The 14,261-nt window shown below is 56.6% G+C and overlaps 1 protein-coding gene across 3 annotated transcripts; it reads right to left on the bottom strand.

Moving 5' to 3' along the window:
* Window positions 1-5,906: 5,906 nt before the first annotated feature.
* On the bottom strand, window positions 5,907-12,265 carry TMEM18 (transmembrane protein 18). Of its 3 annotated transcripts, none has more exons than XM_086414624.1 (5): window positions 12,146-12,265; window positions 10,948-11,068; window positions 9,837-9,891; window positions 8,589-8,682; window positions 5,907-8,505 (listed from the first exon to the last, which is right to left on the bottom strand). In XM_086414624.1, exons 1-5 carry the CDS (start codon window positions 12,200-12,202, stop codon window positions 8,413-8,415), a joined length of 420 nt encoding a protein of 139 aa, XP_086270750.1. In that variant the 5' UTR covers window positions 12,203-12,265; the 3' UTR covers window positions 5,907-8,412. The 3 variants fall into 3 exon arrangements, 2 of the variants coding, with proteins under 2 accessions (XP_086270750.1, XP_086270751.1); XR_015169355.1 differs by having other exon boundaries at window positions 7,932-8,505; window positions 9,837-10,148; XM_086414625.1 differs by lacking the exon at window positions 8,589-8,682.
* Window positions 12,266-14,261: the final 1,996 nt, after the last annotated feature.

Genomic DNA, 14,261 nt, shown 5'->3' with positions numbered 1-14,261 from the left:
CGGGTGGATGCAATCGAATCGATAGCAGTTGTGCCCAGAGTCTGGGGAGTGATTTTCTGGAAAGGATTCTGACATTCCTGCCGCTGGGGGGTGGGCGTTGTCAGGCCGTGTGATGAAGGGTGGGTCAATTAGAGAGCCCGCTGCTCTAAACCAGTGCCACATGGCGGTCTGCTCGGGCTGCTGAGCAGCCCATGGCTCTTAAAGAGCCTTGGCAGATGGGACTTAGAGGCCTGTTTCCCCTGCCTTGGGCCCAGGTTGAAAAGATGATTCTGCAGAGTCCAGATTTAACACCGGTCATGCTTTGGCCCTGGGACTGCAATGGGTTTAGCTTCTCAGGGGTCCACCACCCACTCCATGTGGTACCAAGTGACCACGGGAGCTGGTTCTGTTCCCTTCAAACTGCTCCCAGCAAAGAACCTGGCAGTGTCGACAGAAAACCAGGGTTGAGCTAAATAACTGTGGGGAAAGAGCAAATTAGCCAAGATGGTTGGGCTCTCTCCCCCCACGATCTGTCAGTGTGGTTCTGTAACAGCTGGGATCACTCACAGCGCTGTGTGTGTGCATCGCCGTGTACCCCTTCGGCCACAGCCACGTCTGCCCTGTAAGCATATAAAAGCTTCACTGAAAAGCCCCTGAAGCTGCGTTAGGTCTGTGTCCGCCGAGTCAGCCCCGAGAGGAGGGAACGCAGCGTGTCTGCTGCTACAGCTGCTGCCTCAGTCTGGAGATTAAACGTGCCTGCAGCTCCCACGGCCCCTCAAGGGTTCTCCCAGCTTCCCCGCTCGCGCCTGCCTGCCCTGTTCAGCAAACAGTGTGAACAGGGAGACAACTGGCATAGTCAGCAGGACCAGCGACACAAGAACCAACACTTGTCTCAACTCGAGAATCATCCTGGGGCCTGCCGCGTACTAGGCCTGCTGACCCTGCTCAGACTTGTGTCCGCGCAGGATGAACAGCGAGAGGAACTTTGCCGGGGAGACGGACCATGAGACCCTCTCTGGCCCCAAAGTCCAGAGCTTCTCCACGAGCCTTCCCTGGTGAGACTGTTTCTACGTGTGCTCAGAAAGGCTTTGCTGGTTGTTGAAGGGATTTCATCCAAAACGATATAAAACAAGGCCGGGTGAGGAGATGCCACTGAAGACGCAGACTCAGCTCGTGGGGTGCAGAGCCAGGACCTAGGGGTGACCAGGGCTCCTGTGTTGCCCTCTGGGGTCTCAGGAGGGTGACCCAAGGCGGTGCTACCAGGGTCCTCCACGAGGCCCCACCGGAGGCAGGATGGCCCTGTGAGAACCTGGCCACAAAGCAGGAACAGTTCTGAGGCAGGAAGTGGGCCGGTGGCTCACTTTTTGTTATGGGGCCATCCAGGCTCCCAGTCCACTTAGCCAGACCTGAGCACGCCGAAGGCCCCTGGGGGCTCGGCGCTTTGCTCTGAAAGTCAGTGTCCAGGTGCCTCACAGGCCGATGCCTGCACTGAGCCTTGTGCCACCAGAAGCCCTCGGCTGGGGTCACTCAGACTCATGGGCGGGTGGCCCTCCCGGCTCCTGGGCACAGGGAACCGCCTTCTCGTGTGGCCTCTTTCCTGATGCTGCTTCTCCCACCCGAGACCCCAAGCCACCTCTGTCCCCGCCAGCGTCCACCTTCTTATGGACCTGGCAAAGTCTCTTCCAGAGAGTCTTCAGCCAGAGCCCTGGTCCTTCTGCTTCCTGCACGTGGACCCTTGAGCATCTGGGCTGCGCTGGAGCAGCGGGCACCAGGGACATTCCCACCAGGGACAAGCCCCAGACAGGAGCCAACTCCTTCAAGCGTCCGCAACTAGGAAACAAGAGAAGAAGCATCTGGGTGCAGGCACATTGTCTAGAGGGTGACTGGGCATTTGCCTGCAATCATTCTATTGCAAACTATGGCTTATTTGACATTAAATGGGATTTTTTTTCTTCAAAGTTGAACTTGGCAGAAATTCACTAAAAATGCTAGCTACACTCCTAAACCACAGGGCACATAAATCATTGAAATCAGAAGTGTTTTCAAGGAAATTGCCATTTAATTTTCTGAAAAGCAAGTGAAATACAATAACAGGTACGATTTCCCCTTCAGTCAAATGGGGGTCAGTGGTGGGAGGGCCAGGACCCTTCAGTCTGCAGGCACCCCCCTCAGGATCAGGCTGCACTGGCCTGTGAAAGGGTCTGCGGAATCAAGGCCTCATGGGGGGCGATATCCTGGGTGAGCCTGACTCATCAGGCGGGACTCCAGGAAGCCCTGAGGCAGCAGGTGGGGCAGGGAGACCCCAAATCTGCCACCAGCCCAGTGCACAAGCAAGGGGACCCCGGGGCCTGGATGAGAACCAGCCTCAGGGCCTGAAATGAGACCCGGGCTCAGCTTTCGGAGCTCACACCGCAATGTCTGTTGTGCAGAGAAGCCTAAAGGGAAGTCGCTCAGTCGTGTCCGACTCTTTGCGACCCCATGGACTGAAGCCTACCAGGCTCCTCTGTCCATGGGATTTTCCAGACAAGAGTACCAGAGTGGGTTGCCAGTTCCATCTCCAGGGGATCTTCCTGACCCAGGGATTAAAGCCGGGTCTCCCACTTTGCAGGCAGACGCTTTACCCTCTGAGCCACCAGGGAAGCCCAACTAAGGCAGTTGCTAAAACTTAAATTATTTGCTGTCGTGTCCCAGCAGAATTCTCTACAACCGCCGCAGCACAAATGAGCGTGTTGGCGTCAGGGTGCCCGTGCTGTCCCCGGGCCGCCCTCGGGGCACAGGCCTCCAATGCACTGCAGGCTCGGCCACACCCTCCTGGTTCTCTGAGGCCTCATCCTGACGGAGCTGGGGCTGTGGGTTTTCCAGCCAGGACTGCAAGAGGAAGGGCACTGGAAAACTGCAAACCGTGTAGTTGGGTTGCTGTGGGTCCGAGGTGGCCAGGGCTGCAGAATTCAGTGCTCCAGTGTGAGAATGAGGCCCAGGGACTCACTGGCCAGAGGGGGGCGAGAGGGGTGCAGAATTCCGACAGCCCTGCTCACGTCGCGCGTCTGGAACAGGCAGCATTAAAGCGGTTGGGACATGAAAACAGGACACCGACCCCTCTGAGGGCAGGTGGCTCCTGAGACGGCGATGCACCCCCTCCAGGAGCCCTCTCCTGGGGGACCGTCCTTGATGAGGACAAAGCAGGGAGCCCTGGACAGCACAGTGCAGACGCATCTGAGGACCAAGGCCCGTGTGTGTGTGTGTGTGTGTGTGTGTGTGTGTGTGCGTGCTGTGGGGGTGAGGGTGGGGCTCTCATTGTGAAGGCCCATGTGTATGTGTGTACTGTGGGGGCAGGCGTGGGGCTCTGCTTGTGAAGGCCCATGATGCTCTGGAGCCCCCAGCATTGCTGGTGTTGGGCACACAGGCCGGGAGGCCAAGGGAGCTGGGTTGACCCAGTGGGTCGGCTCTGGGGACGACAGTCAGCGCGGTCTCACTCTGAGCTCATAGGACCCCCGAGACCCCTGGAGTCTGGTGCTGAGCCCACCTGGCCTGCACCCCAGGTGGAGAGGAGGCCCCTCGGCCAGTCAGCAGGGGCTCCGCACACAGGCCGTGTTAAATCTCTGGATGTGCAGTGACGCGTCTGTGCCGCTGGCTTGCTCCTGACTCTGTCTCCTCCAGCTCAACATGAGTCTGTCTGGCCGTCTGCCTTGCCCTCCGCCGGGAGAGAGCTGGCCATGGGCCCGCCCCTTGTCCTGAGGGAGAGGCCGCCCTGGGCGGGAGCGGTGGGCACAGCCAAGCCTGTCGGAGGAGCTTCCAGAAGCAACAGGTCATTTTCCAGGGCGGGGCAGCTTCAGCACCTGAGTAATACGTGAAGATGTGTTAAAAACACGATGTTTGCAACTAAGACTCCAAAGTTCCCAAGCAAGCCAATGACTGAAAAACAGCAAGACAAGTTAACCTGTTGTGCGCTGTCACGGAAAAACATCGCTTTCTCCCAGAACTGCAGTTTGGGTTGTTACCCACATCAAATTATATGTAAACTCTGAATTTCTAGCCCCTTTATTGTGACACGAACAACTAAACCAGCTTTTACTATTTTTTGAGGTTGAATCTTGGGGAAATTCCACATCATATTTTCTTTTAGGGTGGATCATACATTGTATGGTCTTTCGCTGCTGTGACAGCTGTTTGGCATCTAAGGCGACAGCGGCGGGGGTGTGGGTGGGGGAGGGTCTGGGGCTCCGGAGACTGTGGTCCCTGCTTCTCTGTTCGCTAGACCCCTGGGCCACGGCTGCGCCCCTTCTCCGCGACCCCCGCTGGCTGAAATAAATCAGGATTCAGGCAGAGGCCGGGCGCCCCGGTGGGCGTCACAGGTGCGCCTGCGTCTCTGCTGCCTGTCCTCTGCCTTCACGGCTGCTTCTCACCCACTAATAGTTCCAACTACTAGCCTTCCTTCCAGTTTTATTGTAGAAAAAGAAGGGAAAGTGGGAGCTTATCTAGACGAGAACTGGACTCTGAAACGCGCGGAAGCGTTTCCCGGGGCCCAGCTGACAAAGTGCTGCAGCGCCCCCTGGAGTCGCTCGTGCAGACGCGCCCGGAGCCTGGGACCGGCTCCACCTGCCACCTTAGGCGGCTGCACCCGCGGAGACCGCCAGGCCTGCGCCTCCTCTCCCCCTCGCTGGGCACCCAGGGGGGCTGAGAATTCAGAGCGCCCCGCGTCTCCACGCGAGTCTGAGGAGTAGACAAAGTCACGATACCACCAGCCGAGCGAGAGCAGGGCGGGGAAGCTTCACACCGGTCCGACGTCTAGACCCTTGCTGTGATCTTATAAATAAGACAGGCATCTCACAAGGGAAACTGGAATCCAGAAAAAGTCAGTGGGCTGGCTGGTCACGCACGCCCCCAGACAAGTTCTGCCTCTGACCCCAAAGACCTCTGCACACTGGGTCTTGCTTCCCAGGGAGGGCCGTGGTGTGTGCTGCACGCGTGTAAGCGGACCTGCGCCCTGGGAGCGCCCTGTGCAGTGACTGGGCTCTCACAAGGCAGAGACACTCCAGGGGACCTGGGGGGCTGAGACCCAGCACAGGGAGGCCCCACCCTGGACGCGTGTCCCACACGCACGCGCCTCCAAGAGCACCCAGCTGTTGATAAACACGTGTTCCCCCTTAGTCACTGTGCAGTAACAGGGAACTCCACAAGTGTTCTGTGGCTCTTGTTCCTGATTGTGAGTTAATTGTGCAAGTGCTTTAATTTGCTGGGGACAGAATTGACAGCTCAGCCCACACGCACCCCAACTTGCAACCTCTGTCCGTTTCCCGTGTCTCGGCTGTTCCAGTCAAGGTGGAGACTCCGGGCGGTAAACGGCAGGTGCTCTGCACTGGTCAGGCACACCCCTCGGCTGGCAGATGGGTCCCCTGGTCACTAAGCCCAACCTGAGCAGGCCATCGGTCACAAAGTGAGGTGACAACTGTGCGTTCTGCTGCAAAAAGAGAACAAAACCCCCACAAATTTCTACTAAATTATGTCAAAATTTTAAATCTTCATATAATACATCAAGCATGTTTTCAGAAATCCTTGATAAACTTTTACACTGTCAAAATATAAACTGCCTGAATTTACAACTTTAATTTTGCAACTTTTACCATTAAATGCTTGTAACTTCAACACTCAAATCTGACTTCCCTTAATCTACTATTTTGTTTAAATAACGGTATCAGTAACGACTTGCAAAACATAATTTAAAGAGCAAAAAGCCTGTCTTGAGTAACTTCATGGCAACGCCTTCTTTCTGTTCCCCGTGGTTTGCACGACGATTCTCAGCAGGCAAACCTGTCAGGAAAAGACACTGGCCCTGGCGTCCCATCCATGGATGCCTGCTGAGCTGCAGGGATACGGCAGGTGACCGCCAAGTGAAGTGCAATTTGCTCAAAACAGCCACAGACACAGCATCATCTTAACAGTTTTGCTCCTTTATTTCACGTAACCAGGAACCCTTCTGTGGCTCCAAGTACACACCCTTTTGCTCAAGCTTTGGGGTGACACGGGGCCATAGGAAGGCATGACTGGGGATGTGCCTTCCTTCACCGACCGAGAGACCCCCAGCACAGCGAGCTCGTGCACCCCAAACCCTCTAAAGGGGGCCACAGACGCACACTTCAGACAAAGTGCTGAAAGGTCTGGCACAATTATGGCTTGTAGGACTTCCCCAAGCAACAGGACAGTGTTAACACTGCAATTTAAGCCTCTGAATATGAACTCAATAGAAACAGTTAAAAAGCAAAAATTTGTGTTTGTAAAAACAAAACATAACTATTTTAAAACAGACTGCATGCACCAGTGAGTGAAAAGGCCATGCCACACCTTCAGGTTGATGAGTCATTAACACCAAAGTTAACCATACTACACTATTATCACAGGGAAACTGCGATTCAGTCAGTCCCATATTAAGACAAACTGAATAATCAGAGGCTGAAAATGCCCCCACAACCTCCCTGGCTTCCTCGGGGCCGAAGCCAGGATGTTCCCATCTGTGTGTCCTGTCCCGGGGGCCCCGGCCTGACTGCAGGTTCTGCAAGGGCCCAGCCATCGCCTGGGCTCACAGGAACCAGCGGCTCGGTCCTGCACTGAGGATTACTCTGGACACGGCGGACTCTTCTGAAGCCAGGATACCATTAAGCACCCTCAACTGGTAATTCTCAAAAACACACAGTGAGGCTTGCTGCCAGGTGCAACAAGTTTAAAATCTGACTTCACGTGACGTGACATTTTTTAAGTCAATTTTTAAAATGTTCAATACAGAAGTTTAAGAGATCAAGGAGGGACTGGAAAAAACGTCAGGTTAGAAGCTCCAGAGATGTATCGAGGAAGTTCTGTGCACACGAACTCAGTCGTGTCCGATTCTTTGTGAGCCCAAGGACTGCAGCCCAGCAGGCTTCTGTCTGTGCAGTTTTCCAGGCAAGAATACTGGAGTGGGTTGCTATTTTCTACTCCAGGAAGTTCTATTCACTTCTATAACTAATGTCAAAATTCAGTAAATAGTTTCTCTACTGAGTTTGTTCAGTTCAGATCAGTCGCTCAGTCGTGTCCGACTCTTTGCGACCCCATGAATTGCAGCACGCCAGGCCTCTCTGTCCTGGAGAGGGCAATGGCACCCCACTCCAGTACTCTTGCCTGGAAAACCCCATGGACAGAGGAGCCTGGTAGGCTGTAGTCCATGGGGTCGCTAAGAGTCTGACGCGACTGAGCGACTTCACTTTCACTTTTCACTTTCATGCATTGGAGAAGGAAATGGCAGCCCACTCAGTTTTTGCCTGGAGAATCCCAGGGACAAGGGAGCCTGGTGGGCTGCCATCTATGGGGTCACACAGAGTCAGACACAACTGAAGTGACTTAGCAGCAGCAGGCCTCCCTGACCATCACCAACTCCCGGAGTTTGTAACTATCTGTAAAAACTTTATTTATCTGGATTCAAAACGTAATTTCATAATCTGTCAAAGTGTCACCTTTTGAACTTCTAAATATAAATACTTCCATATGAACAAATACTATTTTTTGAAATTTGAAAAGTATATTTCAGTTCAGTTGCTCAGTCGTGTCCAACTCTGCGGCCCCATGGATTGAAGCACACCAGGCCTCCCTGTCCATCACCAACTCCCGGAGCGTGCTCAAACTCATGTCCATCCAGCCATGTTTCAGTTAACTTGTTAAAATTATGGTAACCATGCACAAACCTTCTCAAACCCAAACCAGGAGCCACCAGCATCGTCCCTATTTGAGGGCTGTGCTTAGACAGGGGGCCCTCTGCTTAGCGGTCAGCCTCCAGCTGCAGCTCCAGACGGGACAGGACCCACGACCTCCCACACACAAGTCTGTTCACAGGGGAACAGCGTGCCTGCTCCAGTGGCCCTGAGAGCGCCCACCCAGGGCACCGAAGGGCACAAAGAGGGGCAGCACAGAGACAGTCAGCGTCTGTATTTGCCACAGAAACTGTTTACTTGTAACTGTCCTTCCTGAAAGCAACACCAGGGGCTCATCTAACCACCGCCTCCATGGACCCCCACGTCTCCAACTGGACGGAAGGCAGGTGGCCCCTCGTGTTCTGTCCAGTGGCCACACCCAGAGAGGCTACCACCAAGCAGACAGACCAGGGTGAGCGGGGTGGTGGGTCTGCCCAGGCGTGGGCGGCACTGCCCCTCGCTCAGACCCTGTCTCCAGGCAGACGGGGCATCTGATAGCTCACACCAGGCACGGGGGGCTGTGGACACATGGCCTCGGGAGGGCCCTGCACTGCTGTTTGTCCAGTTTAACTGGAGAGACCAGTGCCTCTCAGGCCCGGTGTGCGCCCAGGGCGTAGTAGGCTGCATCTGTCCTCACAGCGTGTCTGCGTGTGTGTGTTCCGGGGGCTGAGAAGACGCCTGTATGGACAGCAGGCTGCTCAGAGCCAGAGCAGAGCAGTCACTCCTCCTTGGGCCGCGCCCGCGCCCTCCGCTGCTCCCGTAAGCTCCGCAGGTCAGTCATCACCGCCAGGGTCTTGCGCACCCACAGAACCTGGAAAGAACCATGCGGACGTGGTCAGAACTGGACCTACGTCAGCGGAGGAGGACAGCGCGGGGAGCCTGTGAGGCACCTACCACGATGACCAGGGCGTTGAGCAGCAGAGGCGCAGAGAACACAAGGGAGATGAACATGCCCCTCGAGTCGAAATACTGGTGTTTGGAGAACAATCTGTTTTAAGACGGATTTACAGGTCACCTGCTGTCACAAACGGCATTCCTATCTCTCTCTCTAGATAGACTTTCTCTATCTCACAGTGTCTTAGCAAGCCCACCCCTCACTGGGGGCAGGACGGCCCCCCAGGACTGCCAGGACCCCCACTCCCACACACCCGGGACCCCAGCAGGAGCCGCTGAGCACAGGAGGACAAGGTGGTCAGATTCACCACCGCAATGGGGACAGCTCACAGTCCCACGTCAGATGCGACCTTCCTGACCCTGCGGAGGGACGACCCCGGCCCCTCTGGAGGGCTGAGAGCAGCGGCCTACACCCAAGGCCTCCGGGGTGGGCAACGTGCGCAGGGCCTCCCGGGGGCAGGGGGCGGGGCAGCGTGGCCAAACCAGGCTGCCCTCCAGGGTCTCAGGGATGCCGGACACTCAGGCCAGACTGAGTCACGCAGCGCAGCTCTGGGTCACAGGGCACAGAGCCCTGCAGGGCGGGGCCCAGGCCACTGAGGGCTGGGCGGGAGGCGTGCGTCCTGATCAGAAACAGGAGGCAAAGTGGGGAGGAATGGGACCCGTGTGGGCAGAGGGCAGGCTCTGTACCCAACAGCAGGGCCTGGAGCAGCCGGGCTGGGGCTGTGACTGCTCGGAGCCCCGGGGTCAGGCCGAGGGCGCGACCTGGGTGGCATCATCCCCAGGGAGGGGCGGTGCTAGGGGTGCTGTGCTGCCCTCCCCGCCTGTATCAGCCTCCTGCCTGACCTGAGAAGGCAGAAGGAGAAGCTGCGACCCCCGAGGGGCAGAAGGCGGGGGAATGGATCTGCAAAGTGTCGGGGTCAGGGGAAGTGTGTTCCCTGGACAGGGACCCGGCCACCCAGGCGCGTGTGCAGGCAAGGACACGCAGGCAAGGAGGGAGCGGCTGGGGTCCTGGAAACCCGGGACCCAGCGTTTTCAGGACTGAGGACACCAAGTAAACCCTGGGCGGGCCACGAGCTCCCCATCACAGACGAGAGCGCTTCTGGACAGCGACCACCCCGTCTCACAGCTGAGGAGCCTGGGGTGGGGCAGGGCGGGGGTCTTTGTAAACAAGAGCTGCATGCCGCCTGAGGGTGCCTACAGCTGACAGGGGTGGCTTCAGACGCAGGCCGCGTGCCCAGGACCGCTCACCTCCAGTTCATCGCCGCCACTTCATTGATGTACTCGGCACAGTAGACCAAGGTCACTGAGGAGAAAGAACCCTGGGTGAGAAGTCAGAGGGCGGCCGACCACCGCAGCCTACACGTCCTTCGGAACCGACGCTTCAAACATAAGAACAAGGCCGTGCTACGCAGCTCGGGAGCCTGTCTGTCCAGCGCGTTCCTCACGAGGGCCCCTCACAGACGGGAGGAACGTCCTCCCTGGCCTGGCGCACTGCTTCTCATTGCGACGTGGGCCACCGGATAACATCCTGTCTGGATTTCCTGCCTTGCACACGGCCAACTGAAACATCACCTTTAATATGAGTTTTTGCATTTTGTTAAACTACAAGCAAAATCTTCGGTGTCTTCCCAACGGCTGCAAGATTAAGAGCCCAGCCTAGCCTCTGAGGCCCTGGCCCACCCTTCCTATCTGAACACATGTCTAGCTCGTCAACATCAGACACGTGCTTCTCTGACAACTGACCCAACGCCGACTCTGTCACCCTGGTACTCTCACGGGTGCCTTCGCCCCACGTGCCGGCCAGACACCTGTTCTTTGTCTCACCTAAAGAAAAAGAGATTTTTCTCTCTTTTTATGCCCCACACCGGGACTTCATTTTCTCTGTGAAATTCTTCTCAATGATTCCACACAACTCTGTCCCTTCTCTGAATCTCGATGGATCTTATATGCACAGACCTTATACTGTGGATCTTATATTTTTGCCCTGTGTGCACCTCCCAGAGCAAGCTGAGAGGCTAAGCTCACAGAGGGGGCCATGTACAGAGTCAGCGCCTCGGCAAATACAGCTCGTGTTTGTGTCACCAGTATTCAGCACCCTCCTGGAAGCACGGCAGGTACTTGAAAGACTCCTTTCAAGTCCAATATCCAAAATGAAGTTTATTTTTATAGGAACCAAAAGTGAAATATGGGAGTGGCCTGAAATCAGAGAGAGGAGGATGGGGAGACCTTACAAATGCTTTTACATATCATGAGGCTGCAGAGAGAACACCCACCCACCCCCAGATCACACATACATACACACACACCCCCGATTACAGCAATCTGAACCCTGAGCCGCAGGACTGCTGATTCTACTCACCCAGGCACAGGAAGTGCCCCACCTGCAGCCTGTACCTCTGGGATGAGAAGCAGGTGAGCAGCAGGCAGAGCACGTGGAAGCCAGCCAGCCCCACGAGCCAGGGCTCCGTCCAGTCCGTCTGCTGGAGGACACACAGCAGAAACAAGTCAGGGTCTACTCGCACTGGGGCCAGGCTTCACATGCCGTCTTCTCTGCGCATGTCCAGAGAGCCCACCAGGCTTCACAGGACACGGGATCGGGAGGAGAAGGGAGGGGAAACATGCGCCCCCGCCCAGGGACTGTCGCTCATGTCCCTGGAGGACCGTCCACACATCACTGAGGGCTTCCCTGTTTGTCAAGCACAGCTTCAAGCTGGGAGAACCTCAGGACTTTCCATTCTGGGAGAGAAGACAGGGAAGCCTGGTTCTGGAATGCACCGGGTCCCCGCGGAGGTAAGGCTACAACTCCTATTTCCAGCTCCCTAGACCAGTGATTGGAGAAGGCAATGGCGCCCCACTCCAGTACCCTTGCCTGGAAAATCCCATGGACGGAGGAGCCTGGTAAGCTGCAGTCCATGGGGTCGCTAAGAGTCGGACACGACTGAGCGACTTCACTTTCACTTTTCACTTTTTCATGCATTGGAGAAGGAAATGGCAACCCACTCCAGTGTTCTTGCCTGGAGAATCCCAGGGACGGGGGAGCCTGGTGGGCTGCCGTCTGTGGGATCGCACAGAGTCGGACACGGCTGAAGTGACTTAGCAGCAGCAGACCAGTGATTAAAGCCTCGGAAAATCTGGGCTGCCCTCCATACAGCGCTAGACCTCAGGTCAGCTAAACTCTAGGGGTGGCTGGTCCGCACCCTTAAACTAGGACCCCCTCCCGGAGGCTCAGGTCCCCCGCGGGTAAGGGGCTGGAGGCGAGGCCCGCGCCTGCCGCTTGCCCACTGCGAGTCCTCGCATCCAAGCCCAGATCCGACCCCTTCCCTGCGCCTCGCAGCAACCTCGCCGATCTAGGGGCCCCGTCCCAGAACGTCCCGCCCCTAACCCGGGCCCTGCCCACCTGGGTCGCGCCCCCACCGGGCCCCACCCCTTATCCGAGCCCCGCCCCTTCCAGGCCCCGCCCCGGAACGCCCCGTCCGGCGCCGCGGGCGTCCTTGTTGGAAAATTACGAGCGGCCCTCTGCGCCAGCTGCCGAAGTGGTGGGTAAGGCCGCGAGTTACCGTGATCACGGCGGGGATGCTGACGGGGAACCTGCTGACGGAGAATGCGGATGGCATCGTCCCCAGAAAGGCCCAGCCTCACCACCACCTTTTCGTCTTCCCGCCCCGCCTGGATAGGACAAGGAAGTCCTTTAACGTCCTCTCGCGATATTTCCCACTTGTCGCGAGGCCTACTGTGCCTGGAAGTGGGAGGGAGGCCGGCCGGCAGGCAGGCATCCCACCATCTCGCGATATCTGTAGTGCCGTGTACCGGGTCCAAATCTCGCGGTATTCCGTGGCGTTACTGTATTATGAGGGAGATAACAGGCAGACGCCGGGGTTTTCTCCATAGCGGCTGGGTGCGGGCTCTGGTTCTGTGGCGTGTGAGCGCGCAAAGTCGCGTCAGTGCTCCTACTCTGCCTCTGCGGACGGAACCCCTCTGTCCGGGGGTTCTTCAGGCAGGACCACCGGGGCGGTCGCCAGGCCCTCCTCCATGGGGTTTTCCCGACCCAGGGACCGAACCTGCGGCGCCTGCACTGCAGGCAGACGGTTTACCGCTGAGCCACCGTTCCTGGCAGCGGGAAGGACTGGGGGCGTCCCGCCTTCTCCCTACTCAACTCCCGGGGCTAGGCTTCGGAGTGGGTGTCGCTCAGTAGTGCTCTGGCCTCTGGGAGACAGAAGAATGACCCAGACCCTTGAGGACACAGGACGGTGATCCGAACCCCGGCTCGCAGAGGACAGTGACTTGGACCCTGGGGGACCAAAGGTCAGGAGAGAGTGACCTGCATAGTCTCAAAATGAACTTCCGTTTGGGTCCTTCTCTTAACTGGCTTCAGTCAAGCTTCACAGAAAGAGGTTGAGTGGTGGGGGCGTGAAAGTGAAAGTCGCTCAGTCGTGTTTGACTCTGCCACCCCTTTAACCAGCCTGCCAGGCTCCTCTGTCCATGGGGTTCTCCAGGCGAGAATACTGGGCAGCCATACCCTTCTCCAGGGGACCTTCCCGACCCAGGGATCGAACCCAGGTCTCCCGCATTGCAGGCCACAGTCTGAGCCACGAGGGAAGCAGAAAATCCTGTGTTGACCTATTAAGTGCTCCTCGACCACTCGGTGGGGTGGACGTTATGGACTCACTTTACAGTGAGAAAACAGAGAGTCAGAAAAGTAAATACCCTGCCCAGGGGGAGAGAGTTAGTGTGTGGGTGAGACTTGGCTGGTTCCATGGCACAGACTCTGCCATATGCCTGCCCCACCAGCCTCCTCCTGAGTGAGTGAATGAGTGAAGTCGCTCAGTCGTGTCCGACTCTGCGACCCCATGGACTGTAGCCTACCAGGCTCCTCCCTCCATGGGATTCTCCAGGCAAGAGTACTGGAGTGGGTTGCCATCTCCTTCTCCAGGGGATCTTCCCGACCCAGGGATCGAACCTGGGTCTCCCGCATTCCAGGCAGATGCTTTAACCTCTGAGCCACCAGGGAAGCCTCCTCCAGGGAAGCCTCCTCCAGGGAAACCTCCTCCAGGGAAGCCTCCTCCTGGGCTCCATCTAATGAGAAGCACTTCTCTAGATCAGTTCAGTTCAGTCGCTCAGTCATGTCCAACTCTGCGACTCCATGGACTGCAGCACGCCAGGCCTCACTGTCCATCACCTACTCCTGGAGTTTACCCAGACTCATGCCCATTGAGTTGGTGATGCCATCTGACCATCTCATCCTCTGTCCTCCCCTTCTTCTCCTGCCCTCAATCTTTCCCAACATCAGGGTGTTTTCAAATGAGTCAACTCTTCGAATCAGGTGGCCAAAGTATTGGAGTTTCAGCTTCAGCATAAGCCCTTCCAATGAACACCCAGGACTGATCTCCTCTAGGGTGGACTGGTTGGATCTCCTTGCAGTGCAAGGGACTCTCAAGAGTCTTCTCCAACACCACAGTTCAAAAGCATCAATTCCTCGGCACTCACCTTTCTTTATAGTCCAATTCTCACATCCATACATGACTACTGGAAAAACCATAGCCTTGACTAGATGGACCTTTGTTGACAAAGTAATGTCTCTGCTTTTTAATATGCTATCTAGGTTGGTCATAACTTTCCTTCCAAGGAGCAAGCGTCTTTTAATTTCATGGTTGCAATCACCCTCCCCAGAGTAGT

This window comes from Bos grunniens, chromosome 8 (genome assembly GCF_055505025.1).
Source record: "Bos grunniens cultivar Pamir isolate PY7600 chromosome 8, Bosgru_T2T1.0, whole genome shotgun sequence".
In the NCBI taxonomy this organism is placed as follows: Eukaryota; Metazoa; Chordata; class Mammalia; order Artiodactyla; family Bovidae; genus Bos; species Bos grunniens.
Note: the sequence above shows the minus strand (reverse complement) of the source record. Positions and strands in the feature narration are given on the sequence as shown.